This window comes from Mastomys coucha, unplaced genomic scaffold (genome assembly GCF_008632895.1).
Source record: "Mastomys coucha isolate ucsf_1 unplaced genomic scaffold, UCSF_Mcou_1 pScaffold3, whole genome shotgun sequence".
Lineage (NCBI taxonomy): Eukaryota > Metazoa > Chordata > Mammalia > Rodentia > Muridae > Mastomys > Mastomys coucha.
Genome location: NW_022196909.1, coordinates 40,499,702 through 40,514,634, shown reverse-complemented (window position 1 = coordinate 40,514,634; position 14,933 = coordinate 40,499,702). Strand labels below are relative to the sequence as shown.

The 14,933-nt window shown below is 50.9% G+C and overlaps 1 protein-coding gene, 1 long non-coding RNA gene and 1 other non-coding gene across 3 annotated transcripts in view; 2 read left to right on the top strand and 1 right to left on the bottom strand.

Moving 5' to 3' along the window:
* Positions 1-2,970, top strand: part of LOC116074243 — a 22,038-nt gene extending 19,068 nt beyond the window's left edge. Inside the window, exons 4-5 of the long non-coding RNA XR_004112151.1 lie at positions 2,112-2,157; positions 2,573-2,970. This is a non-coding gene — a long non-coding RNA (uncharacterized LOC116074243). The remainder of the gene's footprint in view (positions 1-2,111; positions 2,158-2,572) is intronic.
* On the bottom strand, positions 1,261-1,372 carry LOC116075632. Its single transcript, XR_004112662.1, has one exon. It is a non-coding gene; the product is annotated as a U6 spliceosomal RNA (small nuclear RNA).
* An 8,318-nt stretch (positions 2,971-11,288) lies between the features above and the next one.
* Mif (macrophage migration inhibitory factor) lies at positions 11,289-12,259 on the top strand. The gene is made up of 3 exons (XM_031346496.1): positions 11,289-11,540; positions 11,749-11,921; positions 12,065-12,259. Exons 1-3 carry the CDS (start codon positions 11,433-11,435, stop codon positions 12,129-12,131), a joined length of 348 nt encoding a protein of 115 aa, XP_031202356.1. The 5' UTR covers positions 11,289-11,432; the 3' UTR covers positions 12,132-12,259.
* Positions 12,260-14,933: the final 2,674 nt, after the last annotated feature.

Sequence of the window (14,933 nt, the reverse complement as noted above, 5' to 3'; positions counted from 1 at the left end):
TTTCTTATAGTTTTAGTTGTAAGCCTATCCTTTAATGGCTGATCCATCTCTCCAGCCCAGAGCACAGTGCTTCCTTAGCAGTTGTTGGCCGAGGGACTCATACTGCTGAGTCCAAAGCTTGGAGTGGGAAAATCAAAGACACACATCCAATTAGGTAGGCCTATGAAGGTAGTCCGCCCCATTTGTCATCACCCAGTTGTCACGTATGTCTCTGCCATGTGCCACGATGATCAGGAAGTATGTTCAGTCCCACCAGAAGCCCCAGTATGTCACCCAGCCAGTGCAAGGTTTGAAGTCCTAGATTAGAAGATTACGTTAATTCTGTATAGAACTTTGTTTTCTTTCTTTGCTTTTCTCCCTTCCTCTCTCTGTATCCCTCCCTCTCTTCCTTCTTCTCTCTCTTCTCTCTCCCTCTCGCTCCTCTCCTCTCTCTCCTTTCTCCTCTCTTCCCCTTCCCCTCCCCCTTCTTTTCTCTCTTGTAAGATTTATTTTATTTATTTCATGTATGTAAGTACACTGTCCCTGTCTTCTGACACACCAGAAGAAGTGTGAGCCACCATGTGTTTGCTGGGAACTGAACTCAGGACCTCGAGAAGAGCAGTCAGTGCTCTTAACCACCGAGCCATCTCTCCAGCCCTCTCCTCTTTGTTTTTGACAGAGTTTTGGAACTCACAGAAATCCACCTGCCTCAGCCTCCCGAATATTGGGATTGAAAGCATGCGCTGTAGCACCTGGCTTTTTGCCTTCCTTTATTGACACAGCGAGCCAGGGACTGAAACAGCAAGTCTTTTTGCCTGTGTGTAGCATACAGGATGAAAGAGACACGGAGGCCAGACAGAATGAACTGAGCAGGCGTGAGGGCAGGCACATCCACCCCTGAAAGTTTTGAGAAGCCCCTGGCAAACATGCTGCCTGGCTCCAGGGCAGAGCACGCTCCTTGATGGAACCTTTGGCTCTCCCCACAACCCCCCAGGGCTCCCAGGCTGCTGTTTTCTGTCCTTGTGGCCCTCCGGGATGACTTCCTTTCTCAGAACCATCTGGACTTTGTGCAGAGAGTCTTGGGAAAATGTTCTAAATGATTGCCCAGAGTTCTTAGCTGAAGGCGGGTGGCGGCGGCTCAGGCCTTTAACCCTACCTAGCAAGAGGCAGGCAGATCTCTGAGTTTGAGGCCGGCTTGGTCTACACGACAGCCAGTGCTCTGAGAAACCTGGGGAAAAGGGGGAAAAATGTTTTTTGGGTTTTTTTGTTTTGTTTTTTTTTTTTAATATGGAACACTTCACGAATTTGCGTGTTATCCTTGCGCAGGGGCCATGCTAATCTTCTCTGTATCGTTCCAATTTTAGTATAGTGCCCCCTCCCCTCACTCAACGCAGTCCTAAGGCACTTTCATGGGACACAAGTAAGGAGCAGGAATAGGGGCAGGCTGTGTACAGTCGGGACTACCAGGCGTGCCGCCCACGGGGCTGCTCCAGGATTGTACTCTGCAGAGTCAGGTGACCAGCCTCATGGTGCTAAGCAGTACCACAGACCCCTGTGGCCATATGTCCGTGAGTGCCCTGCCCTGCTTTGCCCCGCTCCTCCGTGTGCTGGTGAGACTTTCAGTAGTCATGAGTCATGGGAGGTTTTAGAGAACCGGTGGCGCCTCAGAGTTGCCCCTCCACTGACCCAAATCTAGGTGTATATTTCTGCTTCCTTGGTGTTTCCAGGGGCAGAAGTGCTGGTCTGGAAAGTTCACCATGCCATCTTCGGGACTGGGAGCTGTTCACAGCTTTTCATAGCATGAATCTACCCTCCACCAGCCTACTGTGGGAGGACTCTGGGGTTCTGGGGTTCTGGGGTTCGTTGGCTGGCAGTTGTCTGCATCACTCTGTTTCCTGTTCCACTCACTCTGGCAGGACACAGCTACAGCTACGTTTATGCCACTATTTTGAGATGAGAGTCGCTTGGGTAGCTGATTGCCCAAGGCTGTCAGGGAATCAAGTCAAATTCTCCTGAAACAATAGACTGTGCTCCCATCTGGTTCCTGAAGGTCTCCCTCCACATCGCCTCTCCCCAAAAGGGAGCGTGGCTGGGTGTGGGGTATAACTTAGAGCCTCTTCTTTCCTTTGCAGGAGGTGGTGGTTGGCAGAGTAGATCGTCAGTTGGGTGCTGCTGATGGTGAGTACTCTTGGATGACCTGCTGGCCTTGGGTCTACATCCAGGCTTGTGGGTGTGTTTTATAAAAAGAGAGGCAAGGGATATGTTTGGTGGAGGCATGGTATGTTGTGGGGAAAGGGGGTGCCTCTGTGGGGGCCCATGCTGAGACATCCCATCCCCCTGAGGGACCAGCCACACAAATCGGTATAGCATAGAATAGAGTTTATTCAGGGCATGGGGAGGGGAGTTGAAAGGGAGAGAGAGAGAGAGAGAGAAAGAGAGAGAGAGAGAGAGAGAGAGAGAGAGAGAGAGAAGAGAAGGAGGGGAGGGGGAGAAGGAGGGAGGGGGAGAAGGAGGGAGGGGAATGGGGAGAGAGAGTGAGGAGGGGGGAAGCAGCCCCTTTTATAGTGAGTCAGGCACACCTGGCTGTTGCCAGGCAACTGTAGGACTAAATGCCAACGGAGAGGAAGGAGTAGTTGGACCCCGCCTGGATGTGGCCTCACTCCTCCCCAGTCTGCTGTCGAGCTCCTTTCCGACCCGAGATGCCTTACCTGGCCATGTCCTGCATCTTCGCCTTCATCCTCAGCTCTGGCATGGTCTGTGGGACCTGGGGTTGAGGGCCTTTGGCAATTGTGTTTTATCGAAGAACTGTGATGTCTGTGTGAATAATAGAGTAGGTGGCTCTAGGGTCCACAGGTGATACTGCATTCCTGCATGCATCCTTACTCTAAGGCTTCTGGGAGAGAAATGGTTTGTGATGGCGCTCTCTCTCTCTGCCCTTCTCTGTTCCCTCCCTTTCCCTGCCTCTACTCCCTTCTCACCCCCCACCCTCCCCATGCCCCAAATAAACTTCATTTTATACTAGACCCCCCTCCCCCGTGTGGCTGGTCCCTGAGAGGAGTGGGAGTGGGAAGGCCTCTGCATGGGCCCACTGAGAGACCCCTTCCTATCCCATTCTGCTGCCACATTACATGTAGCACTTGGCATTTGTCAGTCGCTGTTTCTTTGAGGCAGGGTTTGACTGTGTATCCCAGCAGTCAGCGATAAGTGCCTTAACTCTGGTACTTTCCCTGATGCCAACACCCGTACACATCCGGGCTGCGGATGGAGGCTCTGTAGGATCCAGGATCCAATTCTTCTGGCACAGGAGCTCCTACACTCTGGTGTGCCTACCCACTCTACACAATTAAGGATAATAAAAAAGCTTTTCTAAAGGTGAGAGATAAGACGGACGGACTCCCCACTTGTCTCTGATTGGTTAATAAAGAGCTGATCAGCCTATAACCGAGCAGAGAAGGCAGGACTTCCGATCTTAGGGGAGGGGCCCAAAGGGGGAGAGGGAGAGAAGTGGCGGTCGTGAGGAGACGGTCCAGCAGGAGTCGTGGTGAGCAGGTCGCCCAGGGATTCCCGTGGAGCGGAGCAAACCAGGGCCAGAGTCAGACTGCTAGGGCCCACTGCTGGGAAATAGATAGCTTACCGGGTTAGAGTAGATGAATATCTGCCGGTCACAGGGCTTAACGTTTGTTAATAAACTTAATAGGTCTTTGTGTCAATTATGTGGGAGCTGGGACGGGAACAGATAAGGCTATCATCCATAAATCACTGCCTAGGACTGCTAATCTTATCCGCAGGGAGCCCTATCAAGGTCCCCCTCTCCCTAAGACTGTATGTCCCCTCCGTGCAGGTGTTTTTCTCTCCAAAGGATCCACTACCCTGTCCATTTACTTCTGGTTTCTGCCAAATGTCAGTCAAGTACTTTATGTACAATGGCCAACTGATTCTTCTTCACAGTAGAAAAAGTGGTGTCTTGCTGGGCGGTGGTGGCGCACGCCTTTAATCCCAGCACTTGGGAGGCAGAGGCAGGCGGATTTCTGAGTTCGTGGCCAGCCTGGTCTACAGAGTGAGTTCCAGGACAGCCAAGGCGACACAGAGAAACCCTGTCTCGTAAAAACCATTAAAAAAAAAAAATCCATTTTTTTTTAAAGACTTTTAACTTTTGCTTCATACCACACACAAAAATCAGCCGGGGTTGGAAAGATGGCTCTGTGGTTAATAGTCAGCTGCTCTTGCAGAGGACAACAGTTTGGACCCCAGCACCTGGCTGGGGTGGCTGACAGCTCTTTGTAACTCCAACTCCAGTGATCTGAGACACTCTTCCGTCATCTGTGGGCACCAGCATATACTCAGGCATGTGTATGTATCTAAAAAGTTAACTTGAAACTGATCAACAGAAACATGAAATCTAAGCCAGAAACATGGTAAAGCCGTTTTACTATGCAAACCTGGCAACTGTCCTCTGAATCCATGTCAAGGTAGAAAGAGGGGACCGTCATCACAGAGTTGTCCTTTGACCTCCACACATGTGCCGTGGCACATGTGGTCACACACACACACACACACACACACACATAAATTTAAAGGCTAAAATCATCAAACATTTAGAAGAAAATCATCTCTGGAATAATATAGGGAGAAGCAAAGATATTCCTAGACACAAGAATGCATGACTAAAGAAAATTTAATTTATAATTAGGACTTTATCAAAATAAAGATTTCTGTTCTTAGGAAGACTATCGTGAGAAGAAAGGAAGCGGCGTGGGAGCTGGGGAGACCGCTTGGCAGTTAAGGGTTCTTGCTACTCTGTCGTGAGGACCTGAGCTAAGATACCAACAACCCAGTCGGCCTCTCACAGTTGCCTTTAAGTCCAGCAGGATCTGATACCCTGTCCTGGCCTTCCCAGTATCTGTACACACATATTCACACAGACATACACTCGCATACACTCACACAGACACAGGCACACACACCACATGATACAAAGAGACAGACATAGGCACACACCAATAACTCTTTTTAAAAGGGGGCTGTGGATGTGACTTGGTTGGTAGAGCACTCACCTAACGTGCACAAGAACCTAGGTTCGGGCTGGGGAGGTGGCTCAGTGGGTAAGAGCATTGACTGCTCTTCCAGAGGTCCTAAGTTCAAATCCCAGCAACCACATGGTGGCTCACAACCATCTGTAATGAGATCTGACACCCTCTTCTGGTGTGTCGGAAGACAGCTACAGTGTACTTATGTATAATAATAAAATCTTTTTTTAAAAAAAAATGAAAACCTGGGTTCAGTTCCCAGCATACCGTAAAATGGTATTGTCTCACACACACCTGTAATTCTACCACTTGGGAGGTGGAGGTAGGATGATCATTCTTTTTTTTGTTTTGTTTTTTTAAAGATTTATTTATTTAATGTATGTGAGTCCACGGTTGCTCATTCAGATGCTGCATCCCATTACAGATGGTTGTGAGCCACCATGTGCTTGCTGGGATTTGAACTTAGGACCTCTGGAAGAGCAGACAGTGCTCTTAACCGCTGAGCCACCTCTCCTGCCCCAAGGTCATTCTTTACTAACATAATGAGCTTGAAGCTACCCATGAGACCCTATCTGAAAGAAGGAAAAAAAAAAAAGGCAAGCCACGGCCGGAAGACAATATTTGCAACTCATATATTTAAAATTTGGCAAATTACTGGCATTCAGATGTATAAATGTTGTGATTCAGAACAATGGGACATGGGGCTGGTGAGATGGCTCAGTGGGTAAGAGCATAAGTTCAAATCCCAGCAACCACATGGTGGCACACAACCACCCGTAATGAGATCTGATGCCCTCTTCTGGTGCATCTGAGGACAGCTACAGTGTACTTATAATAAATACATAATAAATAAATCTTAAAAAAAAAAAAAAGAACAATGGGACTAACCAATGACAACAAGTAAACAAGAGGACAGTGCTTCGCAGAAGGTATATGAAAGGCCTTACTGTGCAGGGGAAAGCTGAGGAGGGAAGGTGGCCTATGCAAAACAGAGTATAGAGGTCAAGTGTCCACAAGCAGTACCCCTCACCCACACTGCGCCCTTCCTTGGTGGTGTGGGTGTCGTTCCCCCCCACCCCCCGCGCGCTTGCTGGAAGGCTTTCTCTGGTGGTCTTCTGACAGGCATTTTTGATAGGTCTGGTTGGGGGCGATGCTTCTCAGTCTTCTAATATGAGTAGATAGGGACGGGCTAGCCTTCGGTAGGTTATCCTGGCTGTGATGTTTTCTACATTCAGTGGGTAGAGCGACTCAAGAAGCTGGGAGCTCTGGGGCCATTTGCTTCTCACCGTAGAGGGTTGCCAAGGGACAAGTAGGCAGTGCGTCTTGGGGGGTGGGGGTGGGGGTTTGGGGATGGGAGCACCTCAGCAGATCCACCTGGTCTCTGGGGGACTGTTCCTTCATGAAAAATAGCAAGGAAAAGCCGGGTGGTGGTGGCGCACGCCTTTAATCCCAGCACTTGGGAGGCAAAGGCAGGCGGATTTCTGAGTTCGAGGCCAGCCTGGTCTACAGAGTGAGTTCCAGGACAGCCAGGGCTATACAGAGAAACCCTGTCTCGAAAAAAACAAAAAACAAAAAACAAAACAAAAAAAAAATAGCAAGGAAAAAAAGCAGGTGCATGCTCCCTCCGCCTCCTCAGTGAGAAGGCCATCTTCCTACTAGAGTTAATGAAGGGGCTGGTCTGCTAAGCCAACTGAAGGTGCCACACCAGACTCTGGGGGTAGGGGGGGGCTCCTCAGAATTTCTGTTCCACTGTCCTTGCCCTGATTCACCAGCTCATGGCTCTTTGATACCTGCTATATACATTCTGAGGTCATGTTCAATTCCAGGCAGAGAGGAGGGTAAAAGGTGGGGGGGAGGGGCCGCAGAATGGTGCCTCCACTGGCAAGGCTGGCACTGGCATGGTACGGTAGTCTGGGGCATCCAGGTACTCTGGGACAGTCAGTGATGTAAGCAAACAGGTCCTGGATGTTGCTGTCAGTGAACGAGCACAAAGGACAAGAGAGCAACTACATCTGCCGGTTCCTCTTGGACCTGCCCATCTTCAGCATACTAGGTCCTTAAAGATGGCAGGCAGGTCAGTTACATCGATAAAATTCGCCCCCAGAGTTAGCAGCATAAAGCCACCTCCATGTGTTAGCGCACAGTTGCGGTGGGTTGGGGGTCTAGTATGGGCAGATCTTCAGAGTAAGGCCTCATATGGCTGAAGCATGAGGTCACCTGAGCAGGAATTCACTTTGAACTGGTTTGTTAGCCTATTTCCATACCGAAGGTGGTATATCAGGTCTCTGGCCCCCTTCATCTGCAAAGCCAGCAACAAACATAATTTCTGGGTCTCCTCTTGAATCTGATATCTGTCATGCCTGACTAGCTGGAAGAAATTTTTTTTTTTTTTTTGGTTTTTCGAGACCACCACTTGGCAAGAAATCTTTTAAAATAAGATTCATTTTGCTGGGCAGTGGTGGCGCACGCCTTTAATCCCAGCACTTGGGAGGCAGATTTCGGAGTTTGAGGCCAGCCTGGTCTACAGAGTGAGTTCCAGGACAGCCAGGGCTACACAGAGAAACCCTGTCTCAAAAAACCAAAAACAAAAAAAACAAAAACAAAAAAACCCGTGCATTGGTATTTTGCCTAAATGTCTGTGTAAGGGTGTCAGATCTTGGAGCTACAGTTCTGAGCCTCCATGTGGGTGCCGCAAATTGAACCTAGGTCCTCTGTCAAGAGTATTCAGTGTTTTTAACCACTGAACTATCTCCCCAGGCTCCAAGTCTATTTTAAAAGCTTGTGAGATCTACCTGCTCCTGCAGAGGACATGATGTGGTAGGCAGAAGAATGCACGTATCACGAAGCACATATGGGGAGGTCAGAGCATAGCTTTGTGGAGCCAGCCCTGCCCGTCCAGGTATTATGCTCAGGTCCCTAGGCAGGTGCAGCAAAATGCCCTACCTCCTGGCCACTTGGCCAGCCTTGGGCCTGAGCTTTGTAACTAACTTATGCCTGTTGGTCACATAGTCTCTCACAGGCATCTCTTGGTCACGTGTTGAGGTCACTCGTTCTCTATCAGATTTAGGCGGCACTCCCATACTGAAGCTGGAGGTTCCTTGTGCTGGCACATTGCTTGGTGCTAGCTGGACTCTGTGTGGTGATTTGAATATGCTTGACCCATGAGGGAATGGTACTGTTGGGAGGTGTGGCTTTGTGGGGGGAAGGGTGTCCTTGTCAGAGTAGGCTTTGAGACTCTCCTCCTAACCACATGGGGCCAGTCTTCTGTTTGGCTTTGGAATAAGGTATAGAACTCTCAGCTCCTCCTGCACCATGCCTTCCTGGATGGACACTGTCATGTTTCCTGCCTTGATAATGGACTGAACCTCTGAACCTGTAAGCCAGCCCCAATGAAATGTTGTCCTTTCTAAGACTTGCCTTGGTCATGGTGTCTGCTCACAGAAATGGAAACCCTGAGACAGGGAACTTAGACTGTAAGGATATGCAAGAGTACACTCTAAGAACTTGACACCAGGCCATGGTGGCACCTGCTTTTCTTTAGTCCTAGCACTTAGGGAGGCAGAGGCAGGCGGATTTCTGAGTTCCAGGCCAGCCTGGTCTACAGAGTGAGTTCCAGGACAGCCAGGGCTACACAGGGAAACCCTGTCTCAGAAAAAAAAAAATACTTTTTAAACATTTAGTGGCACATAGCTTTACTTACTACAGAGTGCATTTGTGTTTTAAGTGCTGAAAAAAAAATTTTTTTTTGGTTTGGTTTTTTTTGGGTTTGGTTTTTTTTTTTTTTTTGAGACAGGGTTTCTCTGTATATCCCTGGCCATCTTGGAACTCACTCTGTAGACCAGGCTGGCCTCGAACTCAGAAATCTGCCTGCCTCTGCCTCCTAAGTGCTGGGATTAAAAGCGTGTGCCACCACCACCCGGCAAGTAAGTAATTTTTTTTTTTTTTTTAAAAGAGGGACAGAGAAGCAGAGTTTCCTTTTGGGTAAGAGTTTTTTGTTTTGGTTTGGTTTTTGGTTTTTCGAGTGGGTAAGTTATTAATACTATAGACAACAGCGTGGGAGATCTGAAGAGACTTCAGATGTACATGATGAGTGGGGTTCCCTTCTTATAGATTTCAGAGGAGGTGGTAGGTCTCATGCCCTACAGTTTGGTAGTCTACAATCCGGCATGTAGTCCTGCTGTCCCTGATTCCAAGGGGAAAGGAGTATGTAGCCCTTGAGGATATGGGGGAGGGAAGGCACATTTAGTTAAGGTGCCTCTGGTATGTGGGAGAGTGAAGTACAGTAGCTGGTTAGCCTGCTCTTTGATGTCTTAAAGAGTCCCTGGTACCCTGGACCTGTAAACTTCCTTGGGGGAATGAGAATTAAGGTACCCACTCTTCCTCTGAACTCCAGGCACCTGGGGAAGTTAGGGGGTTACAGAATCACCGACAGACACTTGTCAATTCTGATATTGGAAGCCAGTGAGAGAAAAACTGCTTTTATTTGTAACTATCCCTTAGTGCAAAGCCTAGCATGGTAACTTGTTAAGTATAGCAAATTATTTTCTGTAATCAATACCTAAAGGACCAACAGGGGAAAAGAGCCAGGGAAGAGAGTGGAAGGCCCGGCATGCCCAGGGAGCCTCTAACATCCGTACCAAACCTGGAGGATGACGTAACAAGTCAAAATTACCCAAATATCAAGTGCCCCCCCCCCCCCCCCCCCCCCCCCCCGCCAAGAATACTGGGGAGCTGTGTCCCAAGATCAAGGACCCTGGAACCAGAGCCCAGATCGTAATCCTGGAATGAGACCTTTGTATCTAGCTGGCCTCAGACTTGTCCATTTTCACCATCCATGCACCTGGAACAGTGAAGGTCAGAGCCTGGGTCCTGGCCTTTCAGGCATCCTCTAGTCCAACGAAAGAGACAACAATGAAAAGCAGAGGAAGGAGATTTATTTCAACGTGGCCACCTTGGGAAGCGGTCCAGTGACCCTCACCCCAAGTTCATCTTCGGGGTCCCGCGATATGAAGTTTAGATTTAAATAGAGGGCAAGAAGTACTGAGAACTAAGAGATCCTGCTCAAGATGTGATTCCCGCCACCACCACCCCCCAAGCAGCACTTTCTGAGCTCCAGTCTCTTGGGCAAGGTTGTCTGACAAGCATCCAGCCTTTCTCTTTCCCCAGCAGGAGACTCCAGAGAAAATTCCATTTCCTTAGGAACCATTGTTTCAATAATCTGTTAGCCAAAGGGAGGGCACAAGTGTCTCTTTAGAATACCTTAATTTCTGTCAGAAACCTCATAGAAACCTTGTCACCGACAGAACTGCTAGTCCCCACACTACACTCTTTTGACCCGCTGTAAAGTTTTTTTTTTTAACAGAAATTAAAAAGGGCTAAGGAAAACAAAGGGAGTCCCAAAATCCCAGTGACATTTCCTGGGCAACTGTCTCACTTGTTAATGTGAAAGCTATACAAAATGTCTACCAAGGGCTCTAGAGGAGGGTAACTCCGCTGGAGCAGGGCTTCCTTGGGGACTGGCAATTGGCCAGTTTAGGAATATACCCTTCTCAAGGCCAGAGGAGTAGAACGAGTACCTCTGGCTCACAGCCTACTGCCCATTTCTCGCTCCCCCCCACCCCCAATCTCTCCAAGCATCCTCACCTGCGTGGAACAAAGATGCAGGGGAGTAATTGGATGGCGACTCCGTTCTGCCTCCTTCCCCATTTCACACTCAGAAGCCTACACCTGCGGGACTGTAGAGTAGGCCTTGTGGACACACACAAAAAGTCTCAGTTGAAAGTGGCTGGGACAAAGGTGGTACCGTGCAGGGGACCGCAGGGGACCGAGGGCTGACTGTTGGCACAACACGAGAGCAAAAGCCGGTAAGTAATGGGGCTTGGCTAATTTGAGTTTAGAGAAAGTTCCCAAGGCAAGGAAGGATTGTTCTCCAAGTACAAGCCATCACGCTTTTGGCTCATTGAGGTTAAGTCGTATTCACTGAAATCAAATCGGTCGATCCTAGCCCACTGGCAGGAGAGAGATGGCCAACCTACAGGTCCTCTCTACTTGGAACAGAAATCTCTCAAGACCTTGACTTGCTTCTCCTATACGGTTAATAGTAGCACCTACCTGGAATGCCTCGACGAACCTATTCGCTAGAGTCAAGTCCTCACTACCTAGCGTTCTCCGTTTCTATCTTAGGAAACAAAAAGCCTGTCCTATACAGCACCAGAAGTACACCGAGACCTCTGCTGAAGCGGCGCGCCGCAGGGCAGTCACCGCCCCTTTGGGACGTGGCATGACGTCGTCGGAGGCGGAGCGAAGGGCGGGCCGGCAGCCGGCTTGGGGCGGTACTGAGCTGGGTCACGTAGCTCAGGTCCCTGGCTTGGGTCACACCGCGCTTTTCCCGGTCCTCCGGTCGTCGCTCGCCGTCCCTCCGCCACCATGCCTATGTTCATTGTGAACACCAATGTTCCCCGCGCCTCCGTGCCAGAGGGGTTTCTCTCCGAGCTCACCCAGCAGCTGGCGCAGGCCACCGGCAAGCCCGCACAGGTTTGCAGGGAGGGCACAGGGAGAGTAGGGTGGGGCGGGCCGGCCCGCTGAGTGAGGAGGAATGGGGCTGGAAGCCAGGGCGGGCCGGCGGGTGGCGGGTGGCCGCTGCTCTCTGGGAGACCCGTGGCCCTGTGGTCAGTCTTTCAGGCTGGCTAACCGCGCCCGTGTCTGTGTCCTTTCCCGCCTCGCCGCCCCTCCCCCCGCCCAGTACATTGCAGTGCACGTGGTCCCGGATCAGCTCATGACTTTTAGCGGCACGAGCGACCCCTGCGCCCTCTGCAGCCTGCACAGCATCGGCAAGATCGGTGGCGCCCAGAACCGCAACTACAGCAAGCTGCTGTGCGGCCTGCTGTCCGATCGCCTGCACATCAGCCCGGACCGGTGCGTGGGGGGCGGTGAGGGGCTCTGGGAGGTCTCCGGTCACGGGGTGTGTGTGTGTGGGGGGCGTTCAGAGGGCGCCGGCACGCAGCACGCTCTCCGAGACCGCGTGCTTTGCTTAGCTGAGTCAGGTTTCATTCTCTCAGGGTCTACATCAACTATTACGACATGAACGCAGCCAACGTGGGCTGGAACGGTTCCACCTTCGCTTGAGTCCTGGCCTCCTCACTTACCTGCACCGCTGTTCTTCGAGCCTCGCTGCACGAAGTATTCTGTGTTTATCCACCCGTAGCGATGCCCATCATCCGGCCGGGGGAAATAAATGGTTTAAAGTGACCATGGTTTGCCTCAGCTTCTGCTTCCTTGGCATGCGGAGGAAGGAATTGGGGGCAGGGGGGGACCTTGAAATGGGAAGCCCAGCCACAGTGGAATGTGGGATGTGATGGCAGGCTTGAAGCTAGCCAGTTGGGGTTTCTCTCCTATGCCGGTCGACGTCATCACCTGGTCAGGAGTTGTATCAGAGCTTCCCAAGCAGTTGTTGCATCCTGAGCTAAGTTCTTCACTCTGGGCGGGAATCCTGAATGGCGTCCTTAACCACAGAGGCAAGTGGAGAAGGCAATGTGCTTTCACGGGAGGGGGAGTTGCTTGAGTGGAAGGGTAGGGGTTAAATTAATAGTGCTCCAGCTGGGCCTGAACTTTTTCAGCCCCATTTTCCTCCCCAAGAATTACTATGCTAAGCCACGTGATCCATCCAGTTCCTTGATCTGGACAATTAACTTGGTGGGAGAGGTAGCCAGGATACAAAGCCATACAGCCCACTTCCCCAACTCTTTGCCTGTGTTCTGCTCAAGCGAGCTGGTGTGTCCCTGCCCCCATCACCACAGCAGTTCAATGAGAATTTGTGAAGGTGGAGGGAGTACCTGCCATCTATTATCATTTATGTCCGGACGGAAAAGGTGCCAGCCCCCAGGGCATGTTCATAAACAGAATCGTTGGCCAAGGCCCAATGTGATTTAGATCTCTGGGCCTGGGGTCATCTCTACCAAGCCCAGGTACCCTGGGGTGGATGGGACTGGATAGAAACCCTGCTTCCACCGTGAGACCTACTTCTGCTACCAAAGGAATTTCTCACTGTTCCTGGTGAGAGGTCCGCCTTCCAGCTAAGGAGGCCCAACCTACTAGCTGGAAAATCACCACACTTCAGCTGGGGTTATAGTCTGTGTCAGGTCTGGCTTGAGTCTTTGCTAAAGAAATCCTGGCCAGGCTGTGGTGGCTGGCCCATGCCCTTAATCCCAACACTCAGGAGGCAAAACCAGGTGGATCTATCTCTCTTGAGTTCCAGGCCAGCCTGGTTTACAGAAAGAGTTCCAGGGCAGCTAGGATTACAGAGAGAAACCTTGTCTAGGAAAAAAACACAAAACAAAAAGATGTAGCCTGTTATTACGCTGCCCTTCCATAGATAAAAGTCTACAACCAACCATAGTTTCCAGAGTGAGGGGACTCTGGCTGCAGGCACCCCATTAAGGAAAGGTGGCATCTTGCCTCAGAGGACTCCTGCTGGTCCCGGATCTGTTAAGATCTCCTCTTGTCAAGGTAAGAACATTGTAGATGAAATAGGAGAAAAAGAAAAAAAAAAGACTCCCAAGGAATTCACATTTACTTTAGGAAGCTGAGTGGGACCCTGACTGACTCCTGACTGGAGTGAGGAGCTTGCCTGTCTGCACCTGACAACCGTGAGAGGCCTCCCTGTGTGTGCAGAGAGACCTGACTGCCTAGAGTGGGTACACTAGGGTGGGCACGATTGCCAGGGTCACTGTCCCCTGTGCTTCACCCTTCATGGAGTGTAGATTAAACACCCATCAGCTCAGGCTTGAAACCAAATTAAGTCCTGGGCATCTTCCCAACCTTCTAGGCCTCTACCCCAGTAGATCCACACCCTTTCCAACTGGCATCCTTCGCAGCCTGGGCAGTACCTACCTAGGCTCTGCACCCCTGGCAGGGCAGCTTGCTAATCTGTTGTGCTTCTTAAGTTTTGGAGTCCTGACCTTGAGAGAAGGGAAGCTCCCTACCAGACCCAGACCCGTCACTGCCCTCACCCACTCTGCACATCCCCCCCCCCCCCCCCCCCCCCCCCCCCCCCCACTGCCCCCCAGCACTAGATTCAGGACAGAAGTAGCGAAGGGAGGGGTTGCCTTAGTTCTTCACAGGATTAACTGCTGGAATAGAAGCTCCTTCTCCGTGCAGAGCCTCACCTTACTGCTTCAGGCCAGACGTCCGTGGAGGTTCCCAAAGCAAGACTCTTCCAAGCTTACTGGAACACATGTGGGGGGCCCAATGGCTTCCTTCCATCTCAGTCTGCATTCATGAAGGCCCCTCACGACTGCCTGCATACTGGGAGGCATGCCAAAGCAGCAGTCTGGGGCTGCTCTCTTTAAATCTGGGTGCCTGTTATAGAGTACCTCCTCAGCTTGGTCCTTTGCCGCATCCCCTTAGTGCCACTGTACCCTTAACTACAGGAGCACACACACTTGAGGTTGAGCTTTACCCAAATCCCTGAGTCCCAACTCAGGGCCTCTTACTTCTGAACTCTTCGCCGTGCCTGGCCTCACCGTCTCACCCACATGCTCAGGCAGGATGCCCCCCACCCCCCTTCTGCTCTACACAGAACTCTACACAGAACTCTACACAAAGGGAGGGCTCAGGCCTCCATTGGCTCTAGTCCAACTCCCTCATTTCACAGATGAGGGCACTGGCCCTGAGGTACCCACCTGGCAGTGTCACTGTTGTCTCCCAGGGCAGAGTTCTGGGCTTGCTCCCTTTCCCCAGAGAGGGCCTCTGGCCTAAAGGCCCTTAAGGTAAACCTAAAGTTAAGGTCTCTGAGGTAAGCTTCTGGCCCGCCCGAGGGCCACAGGAGTAAAAAATTGAGGCCTCTGGGGAGGAGGCAAGCTGAACACCTGCTGTGTGAGCGAGCGTCTGGGGCTTGGAGGGGATCACATGAATCAGAAGACCCATTCC